Below are 17,881 nucleotides of genomic sequence, written 5' to 3' on the forward strand. Positions count from 1 at the left end.
TGTTATGTTGAAATATTCCAGCAATATCACGACGGTGACAACAGAAATGGGCTTCACACATTGTACCCATGTCGGGAATCGAACCCGGGTCTTCGGCGTGACGAGCGAACGCTTTAACCACCAGGCTACCCGACCGCCCCTCTTTCATCCTAAGTGAAACGAACATAAACAGTTGACTTTATCATATGTTTGATTTTCAACACAAAGTATCTTAAGTTAGCGATTCTATATCGAATAAATGACCTGTAATGGCACTTAGTCAGCACTCGAAGAATACTTTTACATGTTTTTATCTTTTTAAGTATAATTTGATTTAGAACTTTTAAAGTTTAAAACATCGCCTAATACACTGTTGATGGCTTGCTTCTTAGACATTTTATCTTTGAAAATCAATAAATTTGCCTTTGTCGGCACAAATGTATAACATGAAAGGGGTTATGCGGTTGCAAATTCATTTCTTACCGCAGTCTTCATTGAGACAATTTAGTTTTACACACAGTTACCCAACCACAGAATACTTTTTAGAAACTGTTGCAGGAATGAGTGATGGCATAATCAAACTAAACACACAGTTAAATGTTTAATTACATAAAAAAAACTACTTTCTTTTCCCCCTCATTTTATAACTGTAATATAACAAAAATAGTGTTCAAAGAGCCTTTAAGGCTATCTCGAACACATTCATCCGTATAGTTATAAAACTTTCTATAACATTCATGTTCCTTATACATGTACAGTGGAACGCTTACCTAAATGTAAAGTGGCCAAATCTCGCGGTCTCGCATTCTCGCACTTTGGGCATATTTAAATTATTTCCAAAAGTCGAAAACGCAAGACAGTCCCTTTCTATTTTCCAAACTTTACTCTGTAACAATGAGACGGTAATCCGGACATTTAATCATCCGATTTCAGAAGGAACACTGCCGTCTTTATTAACCGGGTTTCACTCTATGTGACATTCATTCTGTAGAGGAAAGTAACTTACCAACGTTTCCAAGATCATGTCTGTGATTAGTTGTGTCGATTTCACCTTCAAGCATCTTAGTGCAGACACCTTGATATAACAGAAATATATAACCTTAACGTAAATAACCAGAGAATAACCAGTTTCGATTATCCGCCGAAACAGGTTCCATTGGGGTAGAAGGCAAATATGTGGTGGCAATTATATGAATCGGTCACCGAAAAGCGTGTTCGCAAAAAGGTTAAGCATGGCCTGCTCTACCAGTAGTACATGACACAATTTCCATAAAAATGAAAGTGTTTGTTGGCAGACGCCGCACAGCAATACTTCTGTCGAGTACTCGAGTGTTTGCTGGACAATCCAGTGATATGATAGCGCGATTTGTTAAACTTAAACCAATATGTAACTTTTGAATTACATTTGCTGCGCCAGTGCGGAGTCTGCTGCTTACAAGTACAGAGAAACACTAAAAAACTTATTTTGAAACCCGTTGGATGATGTTCATAATATCAATCACTGGTTTTGTGGTCTTCATTCGATTATGTTCTGGCCGTCGAGATGTAGCTTGAATATTGCTGAATGTGGCGTTTAACAAAAAACAAGCAAGCAAGCAAACATACAAACAAACAAACAAACATACAAACTTAACCTGGTCCCCGGCCGGCAGAGCGTTTGTGTTAGAACTACGGATAACGTAAATATGACGTTAAAATATTTGACCTGGAACGTTCCCCTAAGCAAATGGAATATATTTTGACGTCACCCACTACAACATATGCCCTAGACAGTTTGCAGACAACGATCTACAAAATGTTAATATGGTTAACACGCCATGGTAATTGGTTTATATTGTAGCCATGTACATGAACAAACAGATGTTCAGACAACTGTTTGTGCTTAGCATAATATCAATACAGTCTCATGATATGTAAATTCCTAGACATACGTCTCATCACACAAACCCTCCATATGCAAAACGCCATACATACACATGTACCCATTTCCTGAACTGATTCCAGCTTGTGACATTTTTGTGACATTTTTGTGACATTTTTGTGACAAGGATCATACGTTGTCTGTATATGTGAGATCTAATGTTTCATCTGTTGGTGTCACGTCTGAGACATGGCGGACTACAAGTGTGTGATCAGCTGAGCCCAGCAAAATAACTTTCTTGATGGTTCATTAAAGTGTCTTTGAAGGACGCTGCAGATTAGCGTCTGACAAAAATATTGCGGGTCTGGTTGTACATAATAGTAGTGAGGGTAATACCCTTGGTAAACTATCTGTAGAAACAGTTTGACTTCCAAACAGGCTCCATAAAGTACCATGAGTCGATGTTTGTGTTGAATCGATTATTTGCGGGTGAAGTCGTATCTTTGCGTATTGACCTGTCTTTTCAGTCTTTTACACCAGACCAATCAGTGTAAATGTCTACGATAGGTTCTCCCCAGAACAACAAAGACAGTGAATGAGTCCACTGAGAATGGTGTCAATATGTCATATAACTACCTCATCGTTAATATTTAACACATGGAAATGGTTTTGATTTGATGTCCGGAACTTAATGAGTTGTTCTGCGCAAACAGATTGCTGTATCTGTATCAGTGTCTATCAAACGGGTGTAGCTCGGGAATAAAGAGATAATGTCACATTAAGTCCTAGTTTCAGTTGACTAGGCTCCTGTCTACTTAAACGAGTAGACAGACTTTGACCGATGTTTCGAAGGCTGCGATTGGATGACACTATACATAGCATTCATTGGTCCTAGATATCAAATGAAAACAAATAGCGAACTACGTGTTTGAGAAGTAAAATTTCTCTCGTCAAAATTGATACCAATAGAGCAGTTTGATTTTCGTTCAAACCAACCTTTCGAGATTTAAACACGTCTCCATGTTTATTAAGATTCATATTAACTACGCTCCGAGTGCACATAAATATGTTAGGGTAATCTTTTTGGGTGCCGACTGTTCGCTAAAAGCGCTAAGTTTGCTGCGAGGACCAACAGTAGAACCGGTTTAAGTTTTCAGTGAAATATCCAATGCAAGGCAAGTTAATGTTTGAAATGCAACAACACCTTTCTTACGTTTTGTATAAATGTAAGAGATACACATAAACTGCATGTGGATGATAGCGGACTATTTCCCACAATCTGATGTGTCGTGAAGAGGTCGCCTGTTTACTGTTGCGTATGGATACATTTGTTTGGGGTTAAAGCCGTTTGAAATTTCGAAGGCGGTTAGGGATGAGATCTAGAGACGTTTGCAGTAAATTTGATTATGGGTAAGAAAGAGAATAAACAACGAGAATTTAACTCGGAATTATCTTTCGTTTATCTTTCCCTTGGGAATTAATGTCATATATCTAGGACAGTATTCCCTCGGGAAAGATAAAATGCATTTTATCGCGTTTGTTATTCTCATAGTATTACCTTGATAAATCTCAAGCTCTTCCTTCGTCAACAGATCTTCCACAACCTGAAAGAAAAGTGAACGATCGAATTTCATATATGATTTATCAATTAATAGAATATATTTCTCATTTGATTCGTTTTAGATGGACGATTGTTTACCTTATAGACATTTTTCAAAATGTTATTTATTATTCAGAGAAATATTTTTGCAGTAATAAGTTATATAATAATAATAATAAATAATCAGTAAGCAATTTATGACTATTGAAAGTTTTTATTCAAGACATTTAAAACTCATATTGTCACTACGTCCTTAAAAACAGCAAGTCAGGATACTTAATACTGCAGACAATGTAATTCTACAATTTGCATACGTTTACTGCAATTGTATGTTTTCAAAAAAGCAACATCAGCTGAAGTTCCCATAAATACGAAACATATCAATTATTCTGTGAGAATTACTACATTTACCAATGACACTTTCCACTAAATTCATTCTTCAAGGCTCCTTTTATGCAGTCGTATTGTACATATAATATACGGAAATCCTTTCCTCATGCGTGTGTATGAAGCTGCTGTCCTGTGCATTACACTGGAAGAAACGAGATTGTTTCCAAACTTGGATGAAAGGAGCGCTCTCCTCGAATTTTCTATGCCCGCGAGTGCTAAGTAAACATTTTACTGACCGCCACTCGAATAATATTTTCCAAATGTGTGCGGATGTGGATAGCGTTTAAGAATATTGGACTAATATAGACAGCGTCTTTTTAATTTACAATGTCTGTATTTTAATAATGCCGATACCCCGACCCCCAACATCCCCACCTCCACCAAAACTCCCAACATTCCCACTCTACCCTTACCCCACCCCAACATCCACCCAATTTCCCACCATTCCCACTCTACCCTCACCCCACCCCCAACATCCCCACTTCCACCCAAACTCCCACCATTCCCACTCCACCCTCACCCCACCCCCAACATCCACCCAAACTCCCACCATTCCCACTCCACCCTCACCCCATCCCTAGTAACATCCCAACTTCCACCATTCCCACTCCACCCTCACCCCACCCCAACATCCCCACTTCCACCCAAACTCCAACCCTTTCCCACTCCACCCTCACCCCACCCCCAACATCCCCACTTCCATCCAAACTCCAACCCTTTCCCACTCCACCCTCACCCCACCCCCAACATCCCCACTTCCACCCAAACTCCCACCATTCCCACTCCACCCTCACCCCACCCCCAACATCCCCACTTCCACCCAAACTCCCACCATACCCACTCCACCCTCACCCCACCCCCAACATCCCCACTTCCACCCAAACTCCCACCATTCCCACTCCACCCTCACCCCACCCCCACTTCCACCCAAACTCCCACCATTCCCACTCCACCCTCACCCCGTCCCCAACATCCCCACTTCCACCCAAACTCCCACCATTCCCACTCTACCCTCACCCCACCCCCAACATCCCCACTTCCACCCAAACTCCCACCATTCCCACTCCACCCTCACCCCACCCCCAACATCCCCACTTCCACCCAACATCCCCACTCCACCCTCACCCCACCCTCAACATTCACACCACCAACAAACCTCCCAACATCCACACCTCCACCCAAACTCCACCCACAACATCCCAACCTCCACCCTCCACCCAAACTCCCAACATCCCCACTCCACCCTCCACCCAAACTCCGAACATCCCCACCTCCACACTCACCCCAACCATCAAATACCTAGTGCCTAATAGTATGAACTCACACTACACACAAAAATCAATGGCTGACATTCTTCGCATTTCCATCCTTTTATAAGCTTATTTCAAGGATCTACATCAACGGTATTGCACCAATCCATCAACACTGCCCCAAACTAAACCCACTGCACTGGCTTCACATCTAATCTAATGACATCCAGTAGATCTTATCAGCTTTCCCATCGTCAAACAGGCAAGGCTGTACTTGACGTCAATGGTTTCACTGTTTTCCATAGCACCATCACGTGGGATTGTTGTTGACCTTAAGCAAAAGTCAAAATTTGTGGTGGTTGAAAGAAGAAGACCTTTAGCTGACCTGCGCCTTAAGGAAAGAAGAGGGAGATGGAAACTCCGGCTTTGCAGTTTACAATGCTTGTCTTTACAAGCCCAAATTGGGGGATCCTGCTCGGGGATATATCGCTTGTCTAATGTCAACAACGACTTCCACAGCTGTTGGAATCCCCAGCTACAAGCTTTCTGGATTCAACATCAACGGTCAAAGGAACATCATGGGGAGGCATCTTATACATTCATTTGAATTTACGTTAATCTTTGTGCCCTGGTCCTCGTTCCGCAAAGCAATTTTAGTGCTACGATCCATATTTCAACATCGGCTTACGACAGTCGAAGTCATAACATTGCTTAGTGGCAATGGGCCTGAGTTGGTTGCGTGTTTCATTGTTTGTTTGTTTGTTGTTTAACGCCGCATTCAGCAATATTCAAGCTTTATGACGGCGGTCTGTAAATTATCAAGTCTGGACCAGACAATCCAGTGGTTGATATCATGAGCATCGATCTACGCAATTGGGATCGATGACATTCAACAACCAAGTCAGCGAGCCTGACCACCCGATCCCGTTAGTCGCCTTTTACGACAAGCATAAGTTGCTGAAGACCTATTCTACCCCGGAATCTGTTTCATTGAACCCTGACTGCGTTAACTGTGCTTTCAAACAATGTCGTGAAGATTCGGGTTAGAATAGGTTTTCAGCAACCCATTCATGCCGTTAAAGGCGACTATGTTTGACGTAAAAGGCGACTAACGGGATCGGGTGGTCAGGCTCGCTGACTTGGTTGATATATTCATCGTATCCCAATTGCGTGGCTCGATGATCATGATGTCAATCACAGGTTTGTATGGTCCAGACTCGATTTCTTACAGACCGCCGTCATACAGCTGGAATATTGGTGAGTGCGGCGTAAAACAACAAACAAACAATGTCTGGGTTTAATAAAAGTCGCTGACTGCGTCGTAACTTCGCTCTTCCGCTATCATAAACTGCCATGCAGAGATTGTGTACACTTGACAATTTGAACAAGAAATACAAACTTTATTAAAACTTTATAAGGCTGAAAACAGTCCTTAAACACTTCAAATTTAAGGAACAAAACACAACATTTTTTCTACATATATTTTAAGGCACAAACTCAATATACTTAGTAAACATACATGACATCATTGTATTCCTCTTAGAGTGTAGGTCTACCACAGGCGGAATATTCCTAAGGTTGGAATGGGCGTCGATATGCACGTCGTTGTTTCTGCAGCTGACCTACCACGCGTTTATGAAAGGACCACGGTTAACCCAGTCGTATAAAGCGCCGCAATTTACTGTGCAGAGTAACGTCCCTTAGACATACCAGGAAGCTATAATCGAGAAATCGAATCCCAGATTCTCCCTGATTATGTTTCCAGGGTTAAACCTATATCCCTTTGGGCTTTCCTCCCACACCAAGCTGATGCGCCGTGATATAACTGAAATACTGTTCAGACCAACCTCTCTCAGTCACTCGTATCATTTCAGGCTGTTTAATTCAAGACGGCGTCAAACAAAAACCAGTCACTCACTCATTCGTGTATAATAATAATAATAATAATAATAATAATAATAATAATAAAAAAAAAATATATGGCGCTGTACTCTAATGCATAAGGTCAATTGATCAATGTGCACTCAACAATTATTCTCAACTCCGGATCCCTGGGAAGTATACAACCCAAGCTGCCTGTTAGGCGTTAGAAGGTTAACAGCTACATTGCCATCTCATCCTACCGGGTACCCACTCACTGCTGAGGGAACAGAGGCACATTCAGAACAAAGTCACTTTCCCAAGGAGACACCACATGTGGTACATGTGCTTCAGTGTGGGGCAGGACCGAAGCCGAAGAAACTTTCAAGAGCCAAGCTGCCGAAATCCATCCAAGAACTCGAGCGAGCGACGTTGCTTTACTTCATCTGATTTGTGACATGTGCGCTTTGCATAGGGCCACGTGACACCACAAGATCCAAGATCAGAATGCTGTAAATACTCTTCGGCTCTTACCAGATATCCGTCTTTCCGGAAGCTCTCTCTCCACACAGCTGACGGCTTTGTTTTGAGCCATTCTCTTGGTGAAGGTGCACTCGGCCAGCTCACAGAATGTGGTTCTAGGCAGCGCAGAAAATGACATTAACTTCGTACACAATAAAAACTCGTTTATCCAGACAGTAATGGTTTGAGAAGCGAAATTTTCTCGGATGATATTTGTTCTGATTAAATTATCATTGATACGGAGTATTTTTACACTAGTATGATGACATCATGCTATTGTTCTTGATTCTGAGCCAGGAATTCACTAGCCATTCTGAACCTGCATTTTAAACAAGTAAAATTGACGCAACTACAGGTCATTGTGCACAATTGTAGAGAAATAATATATCAACTAGAACATGGATTAGGTTAAACAGATTCTCATGATTTCTCCAGAACGTATTCATATATATGGTACACAAAATCATCATCGGAGCTGGGCTTTTGGATTAACCAGGTCCTTATTTACGATGTTCCGCAATACTTCACGGAATATGTTTGTTTGTTTGTTTGTTGTGTGAAGCCTTACTCATCGGTATTCCAGCTATATGACGGTATTCCTGTAAATAATCGAGTCCAGACCAGACAATCTAGTGATTGACATAATGAGCATCGATCCACGCAATTGGGATCGATGACATGCATCAACCAAGTCAGCGAGTCTGACCACCCGATCCCGTTAGTCGCCTTTTACGACAAGCATAGTCGCCTTTTACGGCAAGCATGGGTTGCTGAAGTCCTATTCTACCCCGGATCTTCACGGGTCCCACGCAATTTGGATACGATGACATGCATCACATGATAAACAAATCTTAACTTATGCACCGAAGAGGCCAGATGCATGTAGGACATATGTATTATTAGTTCAAATACATGGGATTTCATTTAAATGTGAATGGTCAAAGGTGTTGCTTTGGTAACTGTACAACGATGCGCATGCCTGATGTACATGTTCATGAGACCCGTGAAGATCCGGGGGTAGAATAAGTCTTCAGTAACCCATGCTTGCCGTAAAAGGCGACTATGCTTGTCGTAAGAGGCGATAAACGGGACCGGGTGGTCAGGCTCGCTGACTTGGTTGATGCATGTCATCGATCCCAATTGCGTGGATCGATGCTCATGATATCAATCACTGGATTGTCTGGTCTAGACTCGATTATTTACTGACCGCCGTCATAAAGCTGGAATATTGCTGAGTATGGCTTGGCTGGTTGGTTTGTTGTTTTACGCCGCACTCAGCAATATTTCGATCCCGTTAGTCGCCTCTTACGACAAGCATAGTCGCTTTTCACGGATTGCTGAGTATGGCATTAAACAACAAACAAACAAACAAATCATATTCATGACATTTTCGGAATCGTACAATCGACTCTGCTTTGCCAGAGAATTCTTTTGGGAACATGGGAAGGCTTTTGTTGCTTTATTTGAACGTTGGCTGACTTTGCAGCATAATCGAGTCTGTTCAATGGCCAATGATGTCCCCCGCTATTGTGACACATGTGTTGAATAGCTGTTTCAGAGATAGCATATGTCAGTGTACATGAACTGTTCAGCGTGTTCTCGAATGTATTATTCACACACACACTGACTTGTCTCTCAAGCTGTTGCAGTGAACTGGTATTTCGAGAACATTTCATTAACACGTGCGAGGGCAATTCATGCATAACGCAACCCTTAAATATTACGAGAACATGCACTATGTACTTACCATTACGGTCAGCAATTGCAAGAGTGAACGTTGAGCAAGGGTTCTGTTACGTGTAATCAGGGGTTCTTATCGGTTCTTTTATTAAGATATCGGTCAGTCATGATAAAAGAGATTGCAGCTATATTCGGTGTTTGATGAGAAAATGCATACGTCCACGTTGCCTGTGGCAGACGCTGGTTTATCTGCTCAGGTCTCATCATGTTTGGCATACGACTGTGAATATAGCTGAATCAAAACTGTCAGACCTTGGAGTGGCTACATCAAAAGACGAGTAGTCGACACAACATACCAGGTCTTAAACCCAACCCGCTGCCATTCGGCAAGTTCACCAATCTCTGACATGACATTGTAGATATCGCAGCAATGAAATTGGTTTCCATGATGTCACATTCAAATGACTTCACTTATGGCTCTGCAACTTAAACTGTCAGCAGTACTTTTTACTCTGAAGACACTGCTTATTACTGTCTACACACTGCAAAAGTTCGAAGACTGATGTTGGATGATAAATAAAATCTCACCCTCGTGTCTTTTGATATCAAATATATCAACACTCGTTGATAAAAGTGCAAAAAAACTTTTTTTCCACTTTTATCAACTCGTGTTGATATTTTTTATATCAAAAGACACTCGGGTGAGATCTTTATAATCAGTTAGGATGGATAATGTTATTTATTAAGTCGGAACGGATTTTTTTAATGTTTGTTTTGAATATGTTATTTAGAGCCTAAAGAATCTGAAATAATGAGAACCTTTTGAAGTAAAAACTGTTGGTTGATGGAGGACAGTAGATATTGGAAGTTCTGCTGTGTAAGTGAGTTGAGGTGAAATTGGGTTTAACGTCGCGTCCAAGATTATTGCACTTATATAGCGACGTGCATGCACGTGTGTGTGTGTGTGGCTGCTTGTACTAGTCCGGACTGATGCCGATTTATAGTGCTAGCTCACTGAGATACCATGCCGCAGTTTAACATGAATACCCCACTCAGACACAGTATACTGACTCCGAGCCGACCAGTCCTTGTTTTAGCCCCTTAATGTCGAGCGCCAGACAGGGTAACAACAAGTACCATCTTTTAACGTCTTTTGGTATGACGCGGCCGGGGAACGAACCTGCCGTGTTAGTGTGATGATAGTATTTGTATTATAGAAATTAGTGGAAATTGAATGTGGTTGAGTGACATGGATACCAGCCCTGTTGTTTTGTTGGTGTTTATAGGTGTATCTGTGTATATGTAAGTATGGTTTGGCTAGTTATCTTATACATGTATGTAGTTGAGTGTGATTGTTGAGTTTTCTGTTGTGGTTAGTTTTGGTAGTGTTGGAAGGTGGTGTAGAGGGTTGTGCCTGTTTCAGCTGCTAGTTTATTTTGATATATGTTTCTGGCAGTGGTGCTGGGTTCTGTTTTCTAATTTATGTTTGCGTATGAGGTTAGTGGGGTGGGTGAAGTATGGGGCTAGTGAAGGGTTATGGCTGAATTTTGTAAGTGTAGATATATTTATGTTTTGATATTTTGTTTGTATTGTTTGGTATATGGTATTGTTTTGGGCCCCAGCCCAGTAGCTTAGGCTGATTTGTTGCTGGTGGCGAGGGGTGGGGATTATACCTGAGAGAATAAATAGGGTGTTTCGGGAGGTACCTGGCCTGGTCCCCAGGATTATTTTTAGGGCTTTATAGTGAATGGCATTATTTGTATTTGATATTGTGTTCAGTACCGGAGCGGCAAAGTCCAGTTTAGATTTTATGAGTGTTTTATAGATATTTAAAAGTGAAAGTGTGTCGGCTTACCTGTCAGAACCGATGGTGGCTTTCATGTTGCTAAGTCCTTTTGACAAGAAGTGACCAAGTTAGAGAAATGGGGTGACCGTGTCAGGTGTTGGTCAAATGTGACTCCCAGAAATTTAGCTTCTTTTTGGAATAAAATTTCTTCATTTTGTAAGTGTAGTTGGGGTGTAATATTTTAGCATATATGTTTTGTTTAATCGTAGGCCAATGGTTTTTTAGTATTAGTTTGGAACGCCCATCTGGAAGCCAAACTTTGAATGTCAGTTACTACAGGTTGTTTTGTTTCTCGAGCCTGGTTGATTGATTTTGAATGTCAGTTACGACAGGTTGTTTTGTTTCTTGAGCCTGGTTGATTAATTTTGAAAGTCAGTTACGACAGGTTGTTTTGTTTCTTGAGCCTGGTTGATTGATTTTGAATGTCAGTTACTACAGGTTGTTTTGTTTCTTGAGCCTGGTTGTTTGATTTTGAATGTCAGTTAATACAGGTTGTATTGTTTCTTGAGCCTGGTTGATTGATCTTGAATGTCATTTAATACAGGTTGTATTGTTTCTTGAGCCTGGTTGATTGATTTTAATGTCAGTTAATAGAGGTGGAATTGTTTCTTGAGCCTGGTTGATTGATTTTGAATGTCATTTAATACAGGTTATATTGTTTCTTGAGCCTAGTTAGTTAATTCTGAAGAAATCCAAAAGGAAATATCATCGGCAAATTTTGCTGTGGAACCATTTCGAACGGCATTTTGGAGAAAAAATGTGGTCAATCATGAAGTTAAAAAATGTTAGAGACATGATTCTCCCCTGTGTGTTGCCGTTTTCCACGGGATATACATCAGAAAATGTGTTGCTGGGTTTTACCGTGATGTTTCTGTCGGTTAAAAATGGAGTGGATGGAATTTAGTAATCTACCATTTATGGCTTTGCTTCTGACCTTTTTATTCGATAATTATGCCAAATTATATCGAAAGCTTAACTGAAATCTCTAAATCTGGACAGTGTGGATTGTTTTCGTGCTTGGGCTACATTGACATCCTGTTCTAAATGTAAAATGTGGTCTAAAGTTTGGACTAAAGCCGCTCTGGTCAGGGCTAATAAGCTGATTTTAGATATTTGGAATAAGATCCCTTCAAGGAGATAAACCTACTGTGTTTAGAAATTTGATGCAGACCCACTGTAGAGTAGATACCTCTCATTTTAATTTTAATGTATTTATAAGAGATATCTTCGCCATGGTGGGACTACATCAAATTTCAAAACACTGCAGGTTTATCTCCTTTCTATCATGACGACAGGAGAGCTTCGAAAACGGCGCATTATGTCGGTAGAATTTGTGTGAAATCTGTTGTTGTCTGTGTTTTGAATATGTGTCATGTGTATGGTGTTGCAGAGTTTGTACACAGCTGCCAGTCAGCTTTTTTAAAGTTGAAATTTGTTTGCTGGGTTATGGAGACTGAAGGAGGGTCTGATGAGAGGAGGGGATTTTATGGAATTAAATGGAATTTTGATTGGCAATGGTCGCTCCCAAGGCGACTCAATGAATATCCCAGCTTAGTTTTCGAGATAGGTTTGCAGTTATTAGAGAAATGTCCACCGTAGTAGGATTTTGATGTTGATTATAGGGGATTCTTGTGGGTTGATTATCATTTAGGCAATCGAGATCCAGTTTCTTGGTATTTGCCAGATCTGTCAGCATAGTTTATGTGCCCCACAGTTGGTAGTGTGCATTTAGGTCTCCTATGAAAGGTGTGTTTTGGATTGTGTACTTGGACAATATTTCCAAGTTATGATGAAGGGTTTTGTTTTGTTTGTGATATTTGTTTCTTATTTTGTTTATGACAAAGAGATCATTGTGACGGAGGCGTACATTTGATTGGCCTTTTGGTTAAGGACGGATTGGAAGTTTTGAAAAGACTGTCTGCGAGGGTGCTGTTTAAAGTGTTTGAAATTGTTTTCTTGTATTTGCGATTTTGTATGCGGCGTAAAGAGGTGTTGGGTGACGATGATGGGTGACAGGTTTTTACAGTTATCATCTATTATACATATTTATGATCAGATAAAGCCCACCCGCCCCGTCAAATAGGTGTCCCTGGAGTGGACGTTAAATCCCTTAAATGATGATGATCTGTGTATAATGTTAGGAACTGGAAGGGAAAACATTAAGTTTTTTACCATAGTACTGACTATAATTTCCTGTTGTGATTGGATGTATCATTTCATATAATTATATTTCGCACATTTATGGTGTTTGCAAATTATAAAAATCATGTAAATATTGTGAACTCTGGGAATGGTAGTCTGAATAAAATTGCATATTTGAATGACAACTCAGACTATGTATAACTTGGTTCGCACATTATTGGTGCTTTGCGAATTATAAAAATCATGTAAATATTGTGAACTATGGGAATGGTAGTCTGAATAAAATTGCATGACTGAATGACAACTCAAACTATGTATAACTTGGGACAATTCCTAGATGTGTCAAGATGTTATATTATTGTGCCGCCTTTAGAACACATTCGATTCATATTATTTCAAACAGTTGGTTGGCGGCTGCATATGGGCATACGCTAACTTGAGTAGTTGGCGTTGAATTTGTATGCATTTTATACAGTATTGTGATTCTAAGCCTCTGATCGACACACCAGAATCGTGTAGTGCCCAAAATTGCTGCTTTTTCTTAGGAAATGCCTCCAAATGTGACAATCGTTTTGTTAAATTCGAAGTGCACACACACCAATGAACCCATCTGTTTAGAACTTCTAAATGACACTCACGTCAGGTTGCCATACACGTGCATACAATATACATGTATCGCTCGGTCATAGAATTAGTTAAGAACACGATTTATCGATTCTGTTAATGGTTCACGACCAGCATGTGCTTTTTCGGTCTTTGTGTGTGTAAGGTTCCACAAATCCTTTTATTCTAATTAGATGTTTTCGTCTTTAAGTTTATCAGTCTGATTACTATATGCCAGTGTGCAGGATGCCACGAAAATAAATTGAGTCCTTAATGGTTCCATATCAAATGAAGGAAACAGGGTAATTTTACAGTCAAATAGATGCCTAAATGACAGTGACAGTTGAACACAGCAAGATTTCAGATCGATTTTTTCCGAAACGGCAGTGGGGATTACATATTTGGAAAGGGAGCATAACTTATACGGACTGAAATGTGAACCTTGACGTACACAACACTTTGTAGCGTGACTGTTTATTTGACGTCAATCAAAACACGTGAGCCTCAAACTCTAAGGTTTGTGCTGGTAGCTATTAGGAGGGGGCACGGGTGGCCCAGAAGTCTGAGGAATGCCCCTTTGTTGTGCCAGGATCCGGTGGTTAAGGGTTCGAATCGCCCTTATAATGGGTATAATCTTTAGCTTCTCAGTACCATACATGAGCCCGTTCGTTGCGTTGACGTTTTGCGACTATTCGGGCATTGAAATCGTGTAAGTGTTCTTAATACACGTCAATTAAAGGGTGGGGTGAAGTAAAGGGGGGTTTGCGGTTGCGTTTATTATTATTGTAGTTATAGCAGACCGGCAGAGTGTGTGTGGCTGTTTGTACTTGTGCGGACTTATGCGGACTTATGCCGGTTCAAGGTGCCCCCCACTGAGGTACCATACCGCAGTTTAACGTGGATACCTCACTTAGGAACATATTAGAGACATATTATTAGGGACCGACCATTTGATACTCGGTGTGTATTCGGAAGAGGGGTGGGGGGTTGGGGGGCTGGAATTTTATATCGAGATTAGATATTTTATCAGCTACAGTTGCAAAACCAGATGTTTATTTTTATTTAGAACTATGATTCTGATTTTTTTCAAGAGAAAACCATCTTGAGACAATGTAATTATGGTGGCAGCTAATATTTTTACAAATGTTAATATTTCAAAATTACATTTCTTTGAAAACCGACTTTCCTTCAGACAAGATTAAATGTTTTAAACCATATCAAGTATACATCATTTGATGTTTGGGCAGGTATGGGATTATTACTTGACATTAGTTCAACGTGCATCTTATTTACCTGATGCAGGGTTTTTACCAACCTCTACACAATAATTTGCGCGATATACGAGAACTCCAATAACCTTTATATTCAGTATTCAGTAGTATCCCTGTTGTCATGACAACGGATAAAAAGTATCACCGTTGCCAGCAGACCGGCTGTATGATTGTAAGGATTGGCAGCGCAAATGGTAATGATACCCAAGTAAAGACTCTCCAAGTTCTCCAAGCAGTTAACCTCAGAAAGACGTCAAATGTAATTACGAACTGATAAACGCATACCACAAGAAACCTTAATTACACAAAACCACCCCACATAATAATAAAGAGTAACTAATGTTGTCTATAAAACAATTCCCTTTTGACAATAAAACATCTCCCATTGTCAGTTAAGAACAGAACCCCAAACCCTGTTGCCGTATTTTCAATTTTAAAATTGACTGATATTGGCTTAAATTTACAGGTTTCAATTGTGTAACAGTATTGACTTGTTCACTGTCAGTTTAAGGATCATTCTGTAACCTGGAACTGTTGGGGCTTGTTTACATGAAGCAGGAACGTGCTTCCTGCCAGGAGCATTACTAAGAGCCTCTGTAACGATAAAAATGTTTAAAATGCAAGTTGGGCAGAAACTCTGCAACAATTATGCTTGATTATCCGTGAATTATTGGTCATCTCAGAGACAGGAACATTTGGTTTTTATTCCATCAGCATTATAAATCACATTCTAACTCCGTGATATACGCTCCTTGCAATACATTGTTTCTTTATATGCCTTTGAACTCACACTTTTAATACTGACGCGTTTGATTGGGTTTTTAGATACTGCTTCAAAGGAAGAATAATGGTTCATAATCCTATCAACCAAATTTATATCACATATTCTTGGTTATTTACAGTATGAGTTTGGGGAATGTTATTAGCTTCGGGTTGGAGCTGATGCGGAGTTAGAATAAAACCCTTCACTGCAGTCTTAGTGATTCTAGAGAAATGGTCTTCAGGCATCTCAGTGTCGATGGAAGTATGAGGAAATATATCAAACGTTGCCATGGTTTCCCTGCTATCTGTCTAATAGGGTCCAAACTGGAGAATTCAAATGTCCGTGGCACCAAATTGTAGAAAATATATCCTCCTTTAAATTAATTCCTTTAATTGGAAGCGGGGGCATCAAAAGCCAGAGAAACAAAACAGCAACATCAGAGAAACTTGTTTCTTGTTCTATAACTATACTAATTATTACAGTTCCGCATGCCATTACAGTAAGACCTAATAGGGTAATATGTATGCGTTCTTGGTCTGCAAATGGTGTTCAAAAACGATTCTCGGCCCCGTTACACAAAGCGATCGTAGCGCAATTACGTTAAAGTATGGGAGTTACGATAACCTTTGCGCTACAAAAGCTTTGGGAAAGGGACCCTTGGTCGTAGGTGTGCGTAATGGTGACCAAAGTCTGTATAAGTGTGTGCATCCATGTTGATATAATGCTGACTATTGTCTGGAGTAAGCTTTAATCTTAGTATAATTCTGTCAAATTCGTGTCAGTGTATATATATATACGTAATCTAGTAATATATGCATGTCCTGGTAATATCTTATCTTTGAATTCGTGTCAGTTATTTGTGTGCGACACTATCTTGATAAATGTAAGGAACCCTGAAGATCCGGGTTAGAATAGGTCTTCATCAACCCAGGCTTGTCGTAAAAGGCGACTGTGCTTGTCGTATGAGGCCACTAACGGGATCGGGTGGTCAGGCTTCCTGACTTGGTTAATGCATGTCATCGTATCTCAATTGCGTGGATTGATGCTCCGGGTGACCATCAATGGACTGTTTGGTCCACACTCAATTATTGCTGCAATATTGCTGAGTGCGGCGTAAAACAAGAAAAACAACAACATGATAAATGTATACATGTGTGTAATGGTGTCCAATGTCTTGGTAAAGGTATGCATTAATATCGGTATAATATGGCCAATATATTGAAACATGTGTTTGTGTCGGAAAAATAGTCTAAATGTCTCGGTAATTTTGTTCATTCGTGTTGAAACGATGATGTCTAATATGTTGATAAACGCATCCATTCGTTAGGGTATAATAGTGTCCAATGTCTTGGTAAATGTCTGTTTTCATGTTGATAGCTTGCTAAATGTATGCATTCGTGTCAGTGTAATAATACATGTACTGACCACTGCCCGTTTATCAGCACATGTGTCCCCAAAAAGGTAAACAAATGCACACTGCAAAGCTGACAGGATGATAATCAATACAGAATGTCCTGCTAGTACAAGTGTCATGCTGAGTTCATCACTCCTGTGCTTCCTCCGCCAAAACACTGATGGGAATCTTTAAGGAATTTGGCCAAACTATTGAACATGACAGCTGAACGGGCTCCGATCAATTTTCGATCACCTTCTGTGTGAAGCCTGAGAATTATCTCCGCCCAATTTCAAATAGATGATATTGCCTTTTTACGAGCTACTTAGGGCTCCTTTGCCTTTAAGGGCCTCGTTTAAGCGATTGACCAAATACACTAAGAGATTTAACGCGAACTGGTTCAGAATGAAATTCGAAACCCAAAATATCCACGGCACGTGATGTATTTGAAACAGATATAGAAAAAAACGGTATTCGAATCATGGTATAAAAATGCACGTTTATTAAATCTCATTCTCGGAGTTATCGTGGAATTAAATGTTCCTACTCCGCGTTTTGTTCCACTGTGATAGAGGGGTAATTTGTTTTGGAGCCTTCCCGGAGGGGTACTGCAGCGCTAATAGTTTCGGGCCAGTACAATTGAAGCGTTTCCAGCATGTCCTTTTTGTCAGATGCCCCTTAGTGTTCCCCTCGTTGAAAGTCCTTTAAGTGGAACCAGTAC

At 40.3% G+C, this 17,881-nt stretch overlaps 2 protein-coding genes across 4 annotated transcripts in view; one reads left to right on the forward strand and one right to left on the reverse strand.

The window, feature by feature from the left end:
• LOC125381196 (phytanoyl-CoA dioxygenase, peroxisomal-like) overlaps positions 1-9,270 on the reverse strand; it is a 29,900-nt gene extending 20,630 nt beyond the window's left edge. For all 3 annotated transcript variants that reach the window (XM_048397792.1, XM_048397791.1, XM_048397790.1), the window contains exons 1-4: positions 9,210-9,270; positions 7,475-7,578; positions 3,399-3,444; positions 986-1,054 (exon numbers count right to left, since the gene is read on the reverse strand). In XM_048397792.1, the coding sequence (XP_048253749.1) occupies positions 986-1,040 (55 nt within the window). In that variant the 5' untranslated portion in view covers positions 1,041-1,054; positions 3,399-3,444; positions 7,475-7,578; positions 9,210-9,270. The remainder of the gene's footprint in view (positions 1-985; positions 1,055-3,398; positions 3,445-7,474; positions 7,579-9,209) is intronic.
• LOC124113144 (protein unc-93 homolog A-like) overlaps positions 1-17,881 on the forward strand; it is a 170,443-nt gene that overhangs the window by 105,704 nt on the left and 46,858 nt on the right. The window lies entirely within an intron of this gene.

This window comes from Haliotis rufescens, unplaced genomic scaffold (assembly GCF_023055435.1).
Source record: "Haliotis rufescens isolate VD_foot unplaced genomic scaffold, xgHalRufe1.0.p SCAF_17, whole genome shotgun sequence".
NCBI classification, from domain to species: domain Eukaryota; kingdom Metazoa; phylum Mollusca; class Gastropoda; order Lepetellida; family Haliotidae; genus Haliotis; species Haliotis rufescens.